Genomic DNA, 14,673 nt, shown 5'->3' on the forward strand with positions numbered 1-14,673 from the left:
ATGATCACATACTGTATTTACAATATAGGTGCATTCAGTGACATCTTCAAATAAATAAAAGCTTAGGTAAAACCCAGGTCGATTTTATTTTAATTTTATTCATCTTCAGTCAATGTACAGCAGTAGCAAAAATGAAATTGACCAATGTTGGTACTTCTGACATTTGAACAGATACCCAACTACAGTAATGGAAATATTTATAGGAAAATATACACTGAGCTCTGTCTTCACGCAGTAAACTCAAACTTTCTATATCTACTTGGGTAGATAAATGTACAAAATGCTCAAACTTATTTGGTAATTCTGTGTAAAACAAATGGCATGTACGCAAACCACTAGTAGGCAAATTGTGAGTGCTGCACTTCCTGTTCAAATTAGGCTTCTACTGAATGACTACTTTGAACACTTTATGTAGCAAATAAATAGGCCCTATAGCATATACACATTTACTTCAATAATCTTCTTTCAACATCATGGCCCTATCAAATATGCTCAAACTAGTGGATGACCAAAAAGTTTATTTTAGTGCTTGCTTAATGTACACTGAGAATCACAGTTTTGAATAAACTGTTGAGAAACACTGATCTAGTGAACTAAATGTAAAACAATAGAAAAGTTATGTCAGTCACCCAAGTGTTACTATTCCGATTCCACAACTACTATTACCAAATAAACTTTTCAATCTATTCGACAACTGTCCACTAGGGCCAACAGAGGTTACTAAAATAGCCTACTAACTAACACAATATTTGTGATCATATCTTCAAAAAAATGATATGGTTCTTCCCTCTTCAAAGAGTTTCATTCAGTCAATGTCCCTGCTGGAATTATCAACGATTCCCCATGCCTCCCTCACTTTCTTCCAGTAATCACTGAGCTGACATAACTAGGGTAGGAAAAATATCTGCAATGGATCAGTGATTACTATGAGGAAGGAAGGATAGATGAATGTTAAAGATATTGGAACAGGACCTAGAAATAGTATGCTGCTTGATTGTGGTCAGTGGTTTTTCCAAGACACCGTGTTTGGTTCTGTGAGCGTATTAAAGCACTCGGTCAGCACACAGTGTAAACATTATAAAACATACATATTCTGAACTACAAAAACTAGTAGATGTGGACTTCTTGAAGCTGGTAAAAGCTTAGTGCTGGTGGAATGAATCTCAGACGTACTACTGTTTTGAAAATCTAACAGTAACGAGTAGTGAACAGCCAGACAGAACTTATAAAGTCACTATAATGCAGTCAGTAATATTCTCAGCTTCCAAACTGAATAAATGTTTGCATTGTGGTGCACAGTTTTCCCAAGCCGAAAGCAAAAAGCCAGCATCCATTTTGTAGCACCAAAGTGTGGACTATGTCATTTAAAAGAGGTACAGTACCTCTTAGAGACTTGTGAATACAAAAACATCTGCAAAACTAGTTCTTATTAGAATCAGCAAAAACTGACTAGAACGTCCAGCTTTGACGATATTGCTGTCTATATTGGCATCACATGTACTACAAAACTATTTTTCAGATAAATTTGTGATATTAACAATTCAGAAACTAGGATTCAGACCATAAAAAGTCAAATATATTGATATTTTCAGAAAGGAAATATTACAAATTACTTATGACAAATCTCTTGGTCCCAAATCCTAATAATACCAAATTGTCACCCTCTCTTGTCATGTGCTTTTTGACCTCAGAGGAAACGAAGAGGCTTAAGAGTCATTGGCAGCAGGGTGGACCCACGTGGAGTTACATGCGTTGTGTTTATCTTTTGTTTGATTGATTTTGTCAAAAATCCCTCAACTCAGGCCAAAATGCTTTTCAGTCATTTTAATCTACCACTCAAACAACAGGTGCTTTTAAAACAAAAGTTGACTGTAAAGTATTTTGTCCAATTGATTTGGACCCTATGGCTGTATATAGACAGACAGCCCAATTCTGATATTTTGCCTAATTATTGGCAAAATAGTTAATCTGATTGGTAAAAATACAAATTACTGGTAAAACAAAATAAAGACCAGAATTGGGCTGTCTGTGTAAAAGCAGCCTATTTTGTAAAGCATTGATTGTAAGATCATAATTTGATTCATACATTCACTTGGGCCTAATGAATGTCTAAGCTCTCGAAAAGTTCTGCAGACCTCTCAAGATTCTTTGTAGAAAAATGTACGAAGATCATCACCTTTGAAAACAGTATCGGTAACGACTTGCAGAAGATCTATAAGATTAACTCAATCATGGTCAAGCCCACGTGACTGGAATGTGTATCTGAACTACTTATGTAGAATAGTGAAATGTCTCATAACATTGGAATGTCAGAAAGCAAAGGGATTAATAATAAATAATTTGACTGGAGTAAAAACTGCAATTCGAAACCCACAAAATATCCTGAATTTCAGTCAAACTTGCTTCAAACCAACCAATCCAATTCAAATACACCTCTCGCCAAAAAAAAACAACCTTTTAACAACCATTTACAATTGCACATTTCAAACCGACTATCTGGCTAGTGGAAATATCCCTGCTGCTAACCACACTGACTAGTGGCTACCCCATGGCAAAGCCCAGCAAAAAAAAGTGTCCTTTCTGGAATCATCCACGATGCAGCCCCTCTCCCAATACTATAATTCAGGGTCACATTCAGTAGACACGAAACGGGAGATTCCAACCCGAGCTCGTCCAAACCAATGTTGTTCCTATTGAACACCATCCACCTACTGTAGCCTGGCCTGGCCTCAGTCTAGTCGGTGACTTCGCTGTAGTAGTATTTCTGGGCCGTGTCGCTGAGCATCCAGCCCCCGGCTCTGAACTCCAGGATCTCCAGTAGCAGAAGACGGGCCATGGAGCTCAGGCCCTCCTGCAGTAGGAAGCCGTCCCGCAGCAGGTAGAAGAGCTCGTCCATCTTCTGTCCGTCCATCTTCTCCAGCTGGTCCCCGATGCGGTGCAGCTGGAGCACCAGGCAGTCTACCTGGGGGAAGGAGAAGCAAAGGAGCACCAATATTAAACAAAGCATATCATTATCAGAGAAGGGGAAATCACATTCAGAGATGTACTCCGGCTATAGCATGTACATTTGTTTTCAGATTTCAAACAGTAGCCACTATATAAAGCCGAACATTTTAGCAAAAACATTTAAATTTGGTTCTCCCTTTAATCTGAAATGTATGTTTGGTAAATAACCAACATATTGCACTTTAAGAAGTGAGAGACAATTGAAATATGTCCTCAGTTGAAATACTAAAAAAGGTGCTGTGCCATATTTGACCCACCTCTTCCTCGTTGTTCAGTGAGTCAGGCTGAGCCAGCCTTAACAGGCAGTCAAACACAGGATGCACCAGAGCCACCATAGGCATGTTGTTCACCTGGGGAGGAGAAAACACAAGGACCTATTAACATTTAATTGATAAGAAAAGCTTCTATGCGTATATATTTTGGGGCGGCAGGGTAGCCTAGTGGTTAGAGCGTTGGGCTACTAACCGAAGTTTGCAAGTTTGAATCTCCTAGCAGACTAGGTACAAATCTGTCGTTCTGCCCCTGAACAAGGCAGTTAACCCACTGTTCCTAGGCCGTCATTGAAAATAAGATTTTGTTCTTAACTGATTTGCCTACTTAAATAAAGCTTAAAAAATTCCATGAAGAAATAGCTCAAATAAAACTGGAGATACGATGCCCGATTCACACTATAGGGATGAACCGTACTGCGCAGGTTTTGGATATTGTCCTAGTACAATGTTCTTTCCAGCACGGTTCCAGCAATTATGATGGATGCCCAGCACAGCTTGGCTCAGTTCAGTCTTGTGAATAGGTTGTTAGATATCTCCAGTTAGAATATGAATAGGGATTCTGGAATGTTTTGGCTCATACCTTGAGGTAGTCGAAGACGTTGCAGATGAAGGTGACGAAGCAGACCCACTCCTGCAGCGAGCGAAGCCGTGTGTCCTCCCGGGCCACGAACTCCAGCTGCAGCCGGTTAAGCAGATTCCGCCGGAACACGTTTCCGTTGTTGTGCTTGGCCTCAGCCTGCAAGGTGTGGTAGAGAACAAGATCACACAGCCATAAGCATCTGTATGGCTCCAGTCTATGGATATATACAACTAGGAAGTTAAAGCACTGATCCCGGGGAGCAAAATAGTAGGATTGGGTTGAGTAGGATTGAGTTGCCATTTGACAATGATAAACCCCTTGATCCCCACCACCCACCAAATGGTTAGGATTTGAAGACGGTAAGCTGATCTTAGATCTGAGCTTCTAGAGAGGAGCTAATTTGACCTTGTTTACAGTCAAACTCCAGCTTTAGTTCACACCATGTTCTAGGCCTAGGTGTGAAGCCCTAGTCAAAGATAATTCCCCTTACTGTTGTTACCACCATTACTATCAGCCAGAAAGGCAAGTAGTTTTAAGGTGATTATTACCCTACCTGAACGATAGTGTAGCAAATGCGTCCTGCCTCTTTGCTGAAGACCTGGTCCTTCAAAGACTGGTCCACGATGACATTGGACACCTTCTCCAGGTCCACCGTGCTGGGCTCTGAGGGCAGAGAGAGGGCTAATCCAAAGACAGCCACACTTACACTTGCTACTGGGTCACGTTCAATAGGCACAACATTTGACAATAACGCTCTGAATCGGCAAGGTTGCATCTGAGCATGCCCAATAACAAAGTTGTTTACTCTTTCTGTTGCAAAATTTTTGAAATCTATTGCTACGGTTTGCACTAATGAACATGACACTGTACTATGTACTTAATTGTAAAAACAAAACATTATCAATCTGACTGTGTTGATTTTTCACACAGACCTTTATATACATCTTCACAGAATCACTACATTAGGGACTGACCTTTCAGGGCCGTTTTCAGCAGATTCTGGGTCTCCAAGTCGAAAGACTGAATCTTGTAGTCCTCTTTACAGTTTTCCATTTTTTACAAGTGATACTGAAAAAGACCATGGATACAAACAGACTATGTTTTCAAACATCATTTCAAGCGAAATTCATTAGACAGAACTATGTCTCAGCACAAAGCTGTCTAACGCTGTTGTCATCAATCTGGCTGCCCCCCAGGCCTCTTTCATAGGGGGATATGGGGGATTAAGCCAACATACGCAGTTCCTCTAATATTGCCCAAATAAAAAGGTAGTTTGCATACAAGCAATGTAGAAACAGATTTATCATATCTTCAAATACCAATAGTTAATTGCCATTTGTATGTTAGAGGATGCATTTTCCACCCATCCATTGTAAAAAGTCACAATGAAATTGCATGACTTCTACTGGGACAGGAGTTGCATTTTCAAACAAACGAAACCTTTGCAGCAGCCTAACCTCGTTCCCAGGATATGGAAGGGCAGCAAGTCTGGTGCATGAGACTAGCAGCAACCTGTCCCGTTGCATCAAACTGCACTACATGCCAACCCAGCAATAAATACCGGTAACAGTTAGCGGTATTAATATTTCACCATAAGAGATTGTATCGAGCTACCTAAAAAATGTTGGGCTGCTACTAAACATGCACGCAATTAATGCAAAAAGTCGGTACAATTTAGCTAGCTATCTAACTAGCTGCTAAAATTAGTAACGAAACAACTAGCTAGCTAGTTAACGACTTGTTACACAGATAACGTTAGTTACCAAGCGAATATGTTTGAAAAGGAGTTGTTTAGTGGCTAGCTAGCTAAGCTAACTGACTTGCCAAGTCTGATTTACAAGAGCTCAAATTATGTTCGTTCAGGTTTCTAAATATAAACTTAAATCAAGACTTACTTTCCTAAAGTTGAGTTTGAAGCAGTGATTACATTGTACATACACCCTCCACTGTGCTGTGCTGTGCTGTTTGTTCCTCACTTCCTGAGTGCTTTCTGCGCACGCGCTGTGTTCCAACAGTATTGGACAAAATGCGCACTAACGCCTAGGGAGAAGTGTCCAGTGACGTTAAATAAACTGTTTACCCATAGACGAAACCCACATTATTACAATCTGTTCTATTCTGACTATATCATTCCAATGACAGGTTCATTTGCATGCATTTTCTTTATTCAAAAACAGTTCAAAAATAACAAAACATGGGTAAGTACGATACAATGCGTTTTAAATAAAAACCCAAATATAGACTGACACACCTGCCACCACTTTGTACCGTGCAGCAGTAGCCGACACAATGTTACACATAGTACAAGAAATTGTCCCACCAAGTGCAATCTTTCCAGCATTAAACATACATAGAATAAATGCTTCTTTAGTCTTAATTTAGCACTGAGCAAGTGCCAGTTTGAGAATTTAGCAAAACAATCCAATGCTGAGCCATAAAAGCTGTTACAACAGGTCACTGAAAATGAATGTACAGTACATCAAAGAAAAGGAAACTGAAAACAGCACAGATGGTAAATGTACTTCTGTTATTAAATAAGCATTACCAACCATATAGAAATGGTTATAAATATTGAAACACATTCCACTCGGAAAGCAACAAACCCTTGCACCTCATTTAGAATGCATGATAACTGAGTCTATGCTAACACATTACTTAACACCACAATTTTTAGCTGAAATGTATTGATTCGTCCCTATTAAAAGAGCATTCCGTGATAGGATCAACTTTGACCAGGTTCTGACTATTTATTTTAGCCTAGATCAAGCATCTCTTTCCCTTCGCTCCATGGTATCTATCGGTTTCAAGAGCAACCATCTGAGCTTATCAATTTAACACACAAAACATTGAAATGGAGAATTTAAGTGATTTCCCCCCCTTCCGCAGCTGTCAAAACACAGAATAACACTTCCAGAGGTATATTCTCAGTACATGATCTAATACAATGGTTATATCCTCCTTATGCTGCCCATCAAATAAGGCAATTCTGCAGGTAGTTGAAACAGAACACATTGTTACAATGGCGGTTACAAATATGGCCATTTTTGGTCAATTACAAAAGTCTTTAAAAGTAACAGGCTTCCTGTCCTCAATATAGACTGTGCACCACAAACCATGAGTATAGTGTAAAAACAACAGCAAAGAGTTCCAGTATAGACATACTAACATCAAGGTGTTTGGACACTGACAACAAACACACGGTAAGGTGAGGTGACATCATTCCTTATGTGGAAGGTCCAGAGCAGCACCACACCTTGACTTTCCCAAATTATAAGATACACTATAGGTAAACAGCAATAAGGAGAGACTTTTTTTCTTCTTCCCAGCAATGTTGACTCCTATCACCAGTGGGAGGGGGATTTGGAATGTACGATGTAGATGTGCGTGATTCTGCCATTCCCTCCTTTCTTACCCAGTGCTTTGAGTTCCAGTGCTTCTTCAGTTGCCCCTAAGCCAGGGTTTCCTAAACTCGATTCTGGCCCCGGGTGGACGTTTTGGTTTTTGCCCTAGCACTACACAGCTGATTCAAATAATCAACTAATCATCAAGCCTTGATCATTTGAATCAGCTGTGTAGTGCTAGGGCAAAAAACAAAATGTGTACCCCCTGGGGTCCCGAGGACCGAGTTAGGAAAATGCTGCCCTAGACACTGCTCTATGGTCCATTTTCACATTTTCCCCATATTGGTTGAGATTAGAATTTGGAGCGGTTGAGCTGATCCTAGATCTGTGCCTAAAAGCAACTTCTACCCAGAGCTCCTCTGCTCACTGGCTGCCCTTCAGGTTCTGTATGGCATTAAGGAAGAACTCATACCAGAAGAAGGTGAAGCCCGTGGAGACAGCTGCTTTCACTAGGCTGGGAGATAGGCCTTTGAGAAAGCCCCGGAGACCCTCCTCTCTGGCGATCTGGGACACACAGTCTACAAAGCCACCATACTTCCGCACCTGCACACAGTAAGCAGAAACAACACACTTCAATGTCATGTAGATGGATGCCCCGTATGACAGCCATCTTCGCTCTAATATAAGACCTGCTGTCAGGCACATGACTGAATGAGACAAAGTAATAAGATGTCTATCGTACCTGTCCAAAGTGGACTCTGGCTTCTTCAAACCCTCCCACCTGCAGTCTCTTTTTGATGAGGTCAAAGGGGTAGGTCATTGTCTTGCTGATGACTCCAGCACAGCTTCCACATACCAAGCTTCTGAGGTTGCCTACAATAGAAAGGAAACAAGCAGTAATGTTCAGGTAGTTTCTAGGCCACTATCCTTCAAAGTCATGTATTTGTGTTCAGTCAGTGGTACTGGGCACTATCCAGGCCCTAGTTACATAGTTAGTTTCCTGTTTGCTAGCCAAGCCGAGGTTATATTCTAGTTTCTAGGCCCTATACCCTTAACAGTCATTGCTATGTGTACAGTGTTGTGTATTTAAACAGTGTCATGTGGTCAAAGGCATGACCATCCCTACACTGGCCACTGACCTCCGACGTTGCTGTCCTTGGGCGGTGGTCCCATGAGGTTCTTGAGGACCTTGTAGAAGAAGAACTGCAGGCCTGCGTAGGGGAACACTGCCACCAGTGTTGGGCCCAGGCCACGGTAGAACCCCAGGGCCCCCTCAGTGCGGTACATGGTGGACACAGCATGTCTCAGGCTGCCATACACCTATGTTACAGATGATGCCTGTGGTTAGCTAATAGCTATCAGTAGCACAAGCCAAAGATACAATGATAACACTTTAACAAAGCCAAAGTGTGGATTACAGTCACTCCTTGTCCATAGACTGCCTTCAAGGTAAGGAAACAAATATCTAAATAAAGATGTTACATTTTTCTAAATGATCCTTTTAAGGGGTTAAGTAGTTTGACAGTTAATTATTATACCTAGTTTACTATAAATGCATATTTAGTTTATAAATAATAAATTACTGGTTGAAATTGTGTGGTTGTCGTTTTGGTGCTTGGCAAATTATGGGTTGCAGAGTTAATGGACTATTACTGCTTTTGATAATGGTACAATAAAGCTAATGCTTTTCGATAGATTCATACTGTATGTTTTTCTTTGTCTCTCACCTTGGGCTCTCCCTGAGCTGCGAAGCGTGTTCGCAGTGTGTCTAGTGGCTGGCAGGCTACAGTGGCAGAGCAGGCGGCCAGACCGCCACACACAAAGTGCACCCCTGCTGTCTGGCTGTCATATGCGGTGCTCTTGTGGGTCATCTCAGTCAGGAACTCAAAGCTGGCAAACTATGGAGGGATGAAAACACAGCCTTAAAACACAACCTTAAAGCACAGATGAAAACACAAAATGCAGACAACAGTGCCAAGTTATACAGCACAGCCATGAATGGAGACCACAGGGATAAAAACACGAGAGAGAAAAAAAAAGTGAGGCACATGACTATATATTATAATCTATCAACCCACTACCATGTGAGATATGCTATTGAGGCGTTACAGGGCAACGGCTAGCTAGGGACAAAGAGTTGAGTCAGAAAACAACTCATTCAACCACAACACTGTGTGACATACAACAGGGCATTCTGACAGGAAAAATGCCCCAGTGTATGTTCCCTACCTGTACTGCCCCGAAGCAGACAGAGAGGAGCTGGGCGGGGACATGTCCTTTCCAGAAGGCAGGCAGCCCCTCCTCTGCCAGGATACAACGTGATGCCTGGAACAGACCCCAGTACTTCCCTTCAGGGTGCCTTGACGATACGCGCTCTATCTGCAACTGTGTACGCAAGGAGGGGTGTGTAGTGTCAGACAGGGGAAAGAGGACATTCTGCTATAGACATTCTTGTGTAGGACGAAATGCACATATGCACATGCACACACACACACACACACACACAGTTGTAAGTCATTCCCTAGCAAATGCTGAGCACATCATCAGTGTGTGTTGCCATGGCCACCAGTGTGTTGTGAGAAACTGGGCATGCCCAGTGGTGTCTGAGGGTCTGGGTGTGGTGCTGTGACTCACATCAAAAGAATGCAGCACAACCAAACAATGGTTAGTAGCAATGAAACAAACTTCTTCAGGACAAAAAAAGCTTGATTTCAGTGAGTCTCACAACACTGAGCTTTTTGGTTTGAGTCATAAAAGCCTGGGCAGCGGTTATCATGCACAAATAACCGAGTTGTATGTTTACCAGAACCACTAGGGTTTGGCCACAAAAACAGTGCATTCGGAATGTATTCAGACCCCTTTGCTATGAGACTTGAAATTGAGCTCAGGTGCCTCCTGTTTCCATTGATCATCCTTGAGATGTTTCTACAACCTTGAGTCCACCTGTGGTAGATTCAATTGATTGGACATGATTTGGAAAGGCACACACCTGTCTATATAAGGTCCCACAGTTGACAGTGCATGTCAGAGCAAAAACCAAGCCATGAGGTTGAAGGAATTGGCCATAGAGCTCCGAGACAGGATTGTGATGAGGCACAGATCTGGGGAAGTGTACCAAAATATTTCTGCAGCATTGAAGGTCCTCAATAACACAATGGCCTCAATCATTCTTAAATGGAAGAAGTTTGAAACCACCAAGACTCTTCCTAGAGCTGGCCGCCCAGCCAAACTGAGCAATAGGGGGAGAAGGACCTTGTTGGACCCGATGGTCACTCTGACAAAGCTCTCAAGTTCCTCTGTGGAGATGAGAGAGGGTTCAAGAAGGACAACCATCTCTGCAGCACTCCACCAATCAGGCTTTACAGTAGATTGGCCAGACGGAAGCCACTCCTCAGTAAAAGGCACATGACAGCTCGCTTGGAATTTGCCAAAAGGCACCTAAAGACACTCGGACCATGAGAAACAATATTCTCTGGTCTGATGAAACCAAGATTCAACTCTTTGGCATGAATGCCAAGTGTCACGTCTGGAGGAAACCTGGCACCATCCCTACGGTGAAGCATGGTGGTGGCAGCATCATGCTGTGGGGATGTTTTTAAGCGGCTGGGACTGGGAGACTAGTTAGGATCAAGGTAAAGATGAACGTAACAAAGTACAGAGAGATCCTTGATGAAAACCTGGTCCAGACCGCTCAGGACCTCAGACTGCGGCGAAGGTTCACCTTCCAAAAGGACAATGACCCCAAGCACACAGCCAAGACAACGCAGGAGTGGCTTCGGGACAAGTCTCTGAATGTCCTTGAGTGGCCCAGCCAGAGCCTGAACTTGAACCCGATCGAACATATCTGGAGAGACCTGGAAATAGCTGTGCAGCAACACTCCCCATCCAACCTGACAACTCTTGAGCGGATCTGCAGAGAAGGGAGAAACTCTCCCAAATACAGGTGTGCCAAGCTTGTAGCATCATTTCCAAGAAGACGCAAGGCTGTAATCGCTGCCAAGGGTGCTTCAACAAAGTACTGAGTAAAGGGTCTGAATACTTATGTAAATGTCATATTGCAGTTTTGTATTTTATAAATTAGCTAACGTCTAAAAACCTGTTTTTGCTTTGTCTTTATGGGGTATTGTGTGTAGATTAAGGGAAACAACTATATAATACATTTTAGAATAAGGCTGTAATGTTACAAAATGTGGAATACGTAATGGGGTCTGAATACTTTCTGAAGGCACTGTAGTTCCAACTTACATTATGTTTCATTTAATTGTGTAGTAGATTAGGGTCCAAAGTGGCCATGCAACTAAAACATGCACCACAATAATATCCATCTGATGCTTACTGTACCTGGAATCTTATCTTGATGACATCCAGGGGGCTGATCAGGGCTCGGGTCACCATGCCTGCGGCTGACCCAGACAGGGCTGCATCTTCTGGGGCTGGAGCAGCACCCTTAGACCCTGGGTCATAGCCCACCATGATGACTCCACAGCAGCCTCACCAGAGGACCTCAGGTCTGGGGAGAGAACATGTTATACAGCACAGGAGGTTGGTGGCACCTTAATTGGGGAGGACGGGCTTGTGGTAATGGATGGAGCGAAGTCAGTGGAATGGTATTCAATACATCAAACACATGGTTTGATGCCGTTCCATTTGCGGCATTCCATTTACGGCATTCCATTTGCGGCATTCCATTTGCACCGTCCCAGACATTATTATGAGCCGTCCTCCCCTCAGCAGCCTCCACTGTATACAGGGTGACTAGTAGTTTCTCTGAGAGAGTCACTGTAAATATGGATAGGCTATTGTGATTCACGATTCAGTATGTTGCTATTTTTATTGGAAGCCAATTCTGTATCACTTATTTGTGCATCACTGCCACTAGAGATAGTTAGTAGCTGTATAAAAGAGTCATCAGGCAACTTCCACTGATCAATCATGTGTGATGGAAGTTGACTCTGCTGATGTTGACATGACACCTGCATCTAGCTGACAGCTATAGTAACTGTTGTTGAGTTGCCTAACTAGCTAACTAACTACCAAGTTATTGATCAGCCCTTCCTCCTAATCAGACACATGTGGAGATCACACACGTTGACTGCAATTGATGATCACGTCCTATTCTTCGGTACATTAGTTGCAGTGATTATTCATAGTAAATACAGTAGGTATTAACGTTCTTCAAAAAATACCATAGAGGACAGGACCTTGGCATAACTATGAGGTTAGCTAGCGTAGCCACTCAATCTGGTTTACTTCAATCTAGCTCGCAATTTATAGCTAAAATGTGTAGAACTGTCGACTCACTTTTATGTGCTGCTCTTCCATGGAAATGTGTGAAAGAATAGTTGGTGAAGGACTGATAAGGTTACATGTACTTCTTCTTTTCATACAATTTAGCTTACTCAAACCAATCTGGAGAATGGTGCAAATCGAACCAATCCGCATGGAGGGATGGATCACGTGACCCTGCAATCCCAGTTGCACTACATGTGTTCCCCTTATGACACAAGATGTCACTGTTGTTAAGTGACCAGTCTCAACATTCAGTACTGTATCACAACGTCTGCATAGTTTCAGGAAAAGTATATTGTACAAAAGTCATCAAATAAATAAAAACAAGACAGCTTAAGGTTGATGCTCTACAACAATATTGTTAAAGGTCCAATAACATTGATTTACTGCACAATTTTCCATTTTATTGACTGTAGAAAAGAGAAATTTAAACAGTCTGTGACCAAGACTCATTATATTGTAACAATCACATTATGATAAAGTACAGCAGGACAATAAAATCAGAGCTGAAAGTCTGTTTGAATCCAAAGGTCATATAGATGATGTGACGTTTATTATAATCATTACAGAGTCAACGCTGGTGAGAAAGAACAATGTCTACTTTGTTGGCTCTGTCTCAATATAGTGTGGAAGGAGGTGGTTGAGACCTGAAGACTTATGTTATTTCCCAGAGTGCCTTTAGATCAGTGAGCTAAGGTGGTATTGAGTCATGCAGATGAACCTGGTTGAATACCTGGTCGCTCACACATACAGTGGGGAGAACAAGTATTTGATACACTGCCGATTTTGCAGGTTTTCCTACTTACAAAGCATGTAGAGGTCTGTCATTTCTATCATAGGTACACTTCAACTGTGAGAGACGGAATCTAAAAGAAATCACATTGTATGATTTTTAAGTAATTAATTTGCATTTTATTGCATGACATAAGTACTTGATACATCAGAAAAGCAGAACTTGGTATTTGGTACAGAAACCTTTGTTTGCAATTACAGAGGTCATACATTTCCTATAGTTCTTGACCAGGTTTGCACACACTGCAGCAGGGATTTTGGCCCACTCCTCCATACAGACCTTTTCCAGACCCTTCAGGTTTCGGGGCTGTCGCTGGGCAATACGGACTTTCAGCTCCCTCCAAAGATTTTCTATTGGGTTCAGGTCTGGAGACTGGCTAGGCCACTCCAGGACCTTGAGATGCTTCTTACGGAGCCACTCCTTAGTTGCCCTGGCTGTGTGTTTCGGGTCGTTGTCATGCTGGAAGACCCAGCCACGACCCATCTTCAATGCTCTTACTGAGGGAAGGAGGTTGTTGGCCAAGATCTCACGATACATGGGCCCCATCCATCCTCCCCTCAATACGGTGCAGTCATCCTGTCCCCTTTGCAGAAAAGCATCCCCAAATAATGATGTTTCCACCTCCATGCTTCACGGTTGGGATGGTGTTCTTGGGGTTGTACTCATCCTTCTTCCTCCAAACACGGTGAGTGGAGTTTAGACCAAAAAGCTCTATTTTTGTCTCATCAGACCACATGACCTTCTTCCATTCCTCCTCTGGATCATCCAGATGGTCATTGGCAAACTTCAGACAGGCCTGGACATGCGCTGGCTTGAGCAGGGGGACCTTGCGTGCGCTGCAGGATTTTAATCCATGACGGCGTAGTGTGTTACTAATGGTTTTCTTTGAGACTGTGGTCCCAGCTCTCTTCAGGTCATTGACCAGGTCCTGCCATGTAGTTCTGGGCTGATCCCTCACCGTCCTCATGATCATTGATGCCCCACAAGGTGAGATCTTGCATGGAGCCCCAGACCGAGGGTGATTGACCGTCATCTTGAACTTCTTCCATTTTCCAATAATTGCGCCAACAGTTGTTGCCTTCTCACTAAGCTGCTTGCCTATTGTCCTGTAGCCCATCCCAGCCTTGTGCAGGTCTACAATTTTATCCTTGATTTCCTTACACAGCTCTCTGGTCTTGGCCATTGTGGAGAGGTTGGAGTCTGTTTGATTGAGTGTGTGGACAGGTGTCTTTTATACAGGTAACGAGTTCAAACAGGTGCAGTTAATACAGGTAATGAGTGGAGAACAGGAGGGCTTCTTAAAGAAAAACTAACAGGTCTGTGAGAGCTGGAATTCTTACTAGTTGGTAGGTGATCAAATACTTATGTCATGCAATAAAATGCAAATTAATT

The 14,673-nt window shown here is 42.5% G+C and overlaps 2 protein-coding genes across 4 annotated transcripts; both read right to left on the reverse strand.

Annotated features, from left to right (window-relative positions):
* Positions 1–81: 81 nt before the first annotated feature.
* LOC110486883 (MIF4G domain-containing protein B) lies at positions 82–5,910 on the reverse strand. 3 transcript variants are annotated; one of them, XR_005035181.1, is made up of 7 exons: positions 5,754–5,910; positions 4,833–4,926; positions 4,412–4,539; positions 3,859–4,014; positions 3,264–3,356; positions 2,685–2,962; positions 82–2,540 (listed from the first exon to the last, which is right to left on the reverse strand). XR_005035181.1 is itself a non-coding variant. In XM_021558724.2 (6 exons), the coding sequence occupies exons 2-6, from the start codon at positions 4,909–4,911 to the stop codon at positions 2,735–2,737; spliced, it is 666 nt and encodes a 221-aa protein (XP_021414399.2). In that variant the 5' UTR covers positions 4,912–4,926; positions 5,754–5,910; the 3' UTR covers positions 82–2,734. The 3 variants fall into 3 exon arrangements, 2 of the variants coding, with proteins under 2 accessions (XP_021414399.2, XP_021414398.2); XM_021558724.2 differs by having other exon boundaries at positions 82–2,962; positions 4,412–4,521; XM_021558723.2 differs by having other exon boundaries at positions 82–2,962.
* A 1,343-nt stretch (positions 5,911–7,253) lies between these two features.
* LOC110486875 (mitochondrial thiamine pyrophosphate carrier) lies at positions 7,254–12,652 on the reverse strand. Its single transcript, XM_021558707.2, has 7 exons — positions 12,501–12,652; positions 11,541–11,709; positions 9,429–9,584; positions 8,927–9,097; positions 8,339–8,519; positions 7,942–8,072; positions 7,254–7,802 (listed from the first exon to the last, which is right to left on the reverse strand). The coding sequence occupies exons 2-7, from the start codon at positions 11,670–11,672 to the stop codon at positions 7,623–7,625; spliced, it is 951 nt and encodes a 316-aa protein (XP_021414382.2). The 5' UTR covers positions 11,673–11,709; positions 12,501–12,652; the 3' UTR covers positions 7,254–7,622.
* Positions 12,653–14,673: the final 2,021 nt, after the last annotated feature.

The sequence above is a fragment of the Oncorhynchus mykiss genome, chromosome 12, assembly GCF_013265735.2.
Source record: "Oncorhynchus mykiss isolate Arlee chromosome 12, USDA_OmykA_1.1, whole genome shotgun sequence".
Lineage (NCBI taxonomy): Eukaryota > Metazoa > Chordata > Actinopteri > Salmoniformes > Salmonidae > Oncorhynchus > Oncorhynchus mykiss.

What these genes read in the sequence shown, in the direction of transcription:
- LOC110486875 (XM_021558707.2), bottom strand. Translation starts at nt 11,672, where the DNA reads ATGGTGGGCTATGACCCAGGGTCTAAGGGTGCTGCTCCAGCCCCAGAA. An exon ending in TCTGCTTCGGGGCAGTACAG is followed by an intron (nt 9,098 to 9,428) that starts GTAGGGAACATA and finishes ATCCCTCCATAG; the next exon opens with TTTGCCAGCTTTGAGTTCCT. An exon ending in CAGCTCAGGGAGAGCCCAAG is followed by an intron (nt 8,520 to 8,926) that starts GTGAGAGACAAA and finishes TCTGTAACATAG; the next exon opens with GTGTATGGCAGCCTGAGACA.
- LOC110486883 (XM_021558723.2), bottom strand. Translation starts at nt 4,911, where the DNA reads ATGGAAAACTGTAAAGAGGACTACAAGATTCAGTCTTTCGACTTGGAG. An exon ending in ACGTCTTCGACTACCTCAAG is followed by an intron (nt 3,357 to 3,858) that starts GTATGAGCCAAA and finishes TCTCCTCCCCAG; the next exon opens with GTGAACAACATGCCTATGGT. An exon ending in CACTGAACAACGAGGAAGAG is followed by an intron (nt 2,963 to 3,263) that starts GTGGGTCAAATA and finishes TCCTTCCCCCAG; the next exon opens with GTAGACTGCCTGGTGCTCCA.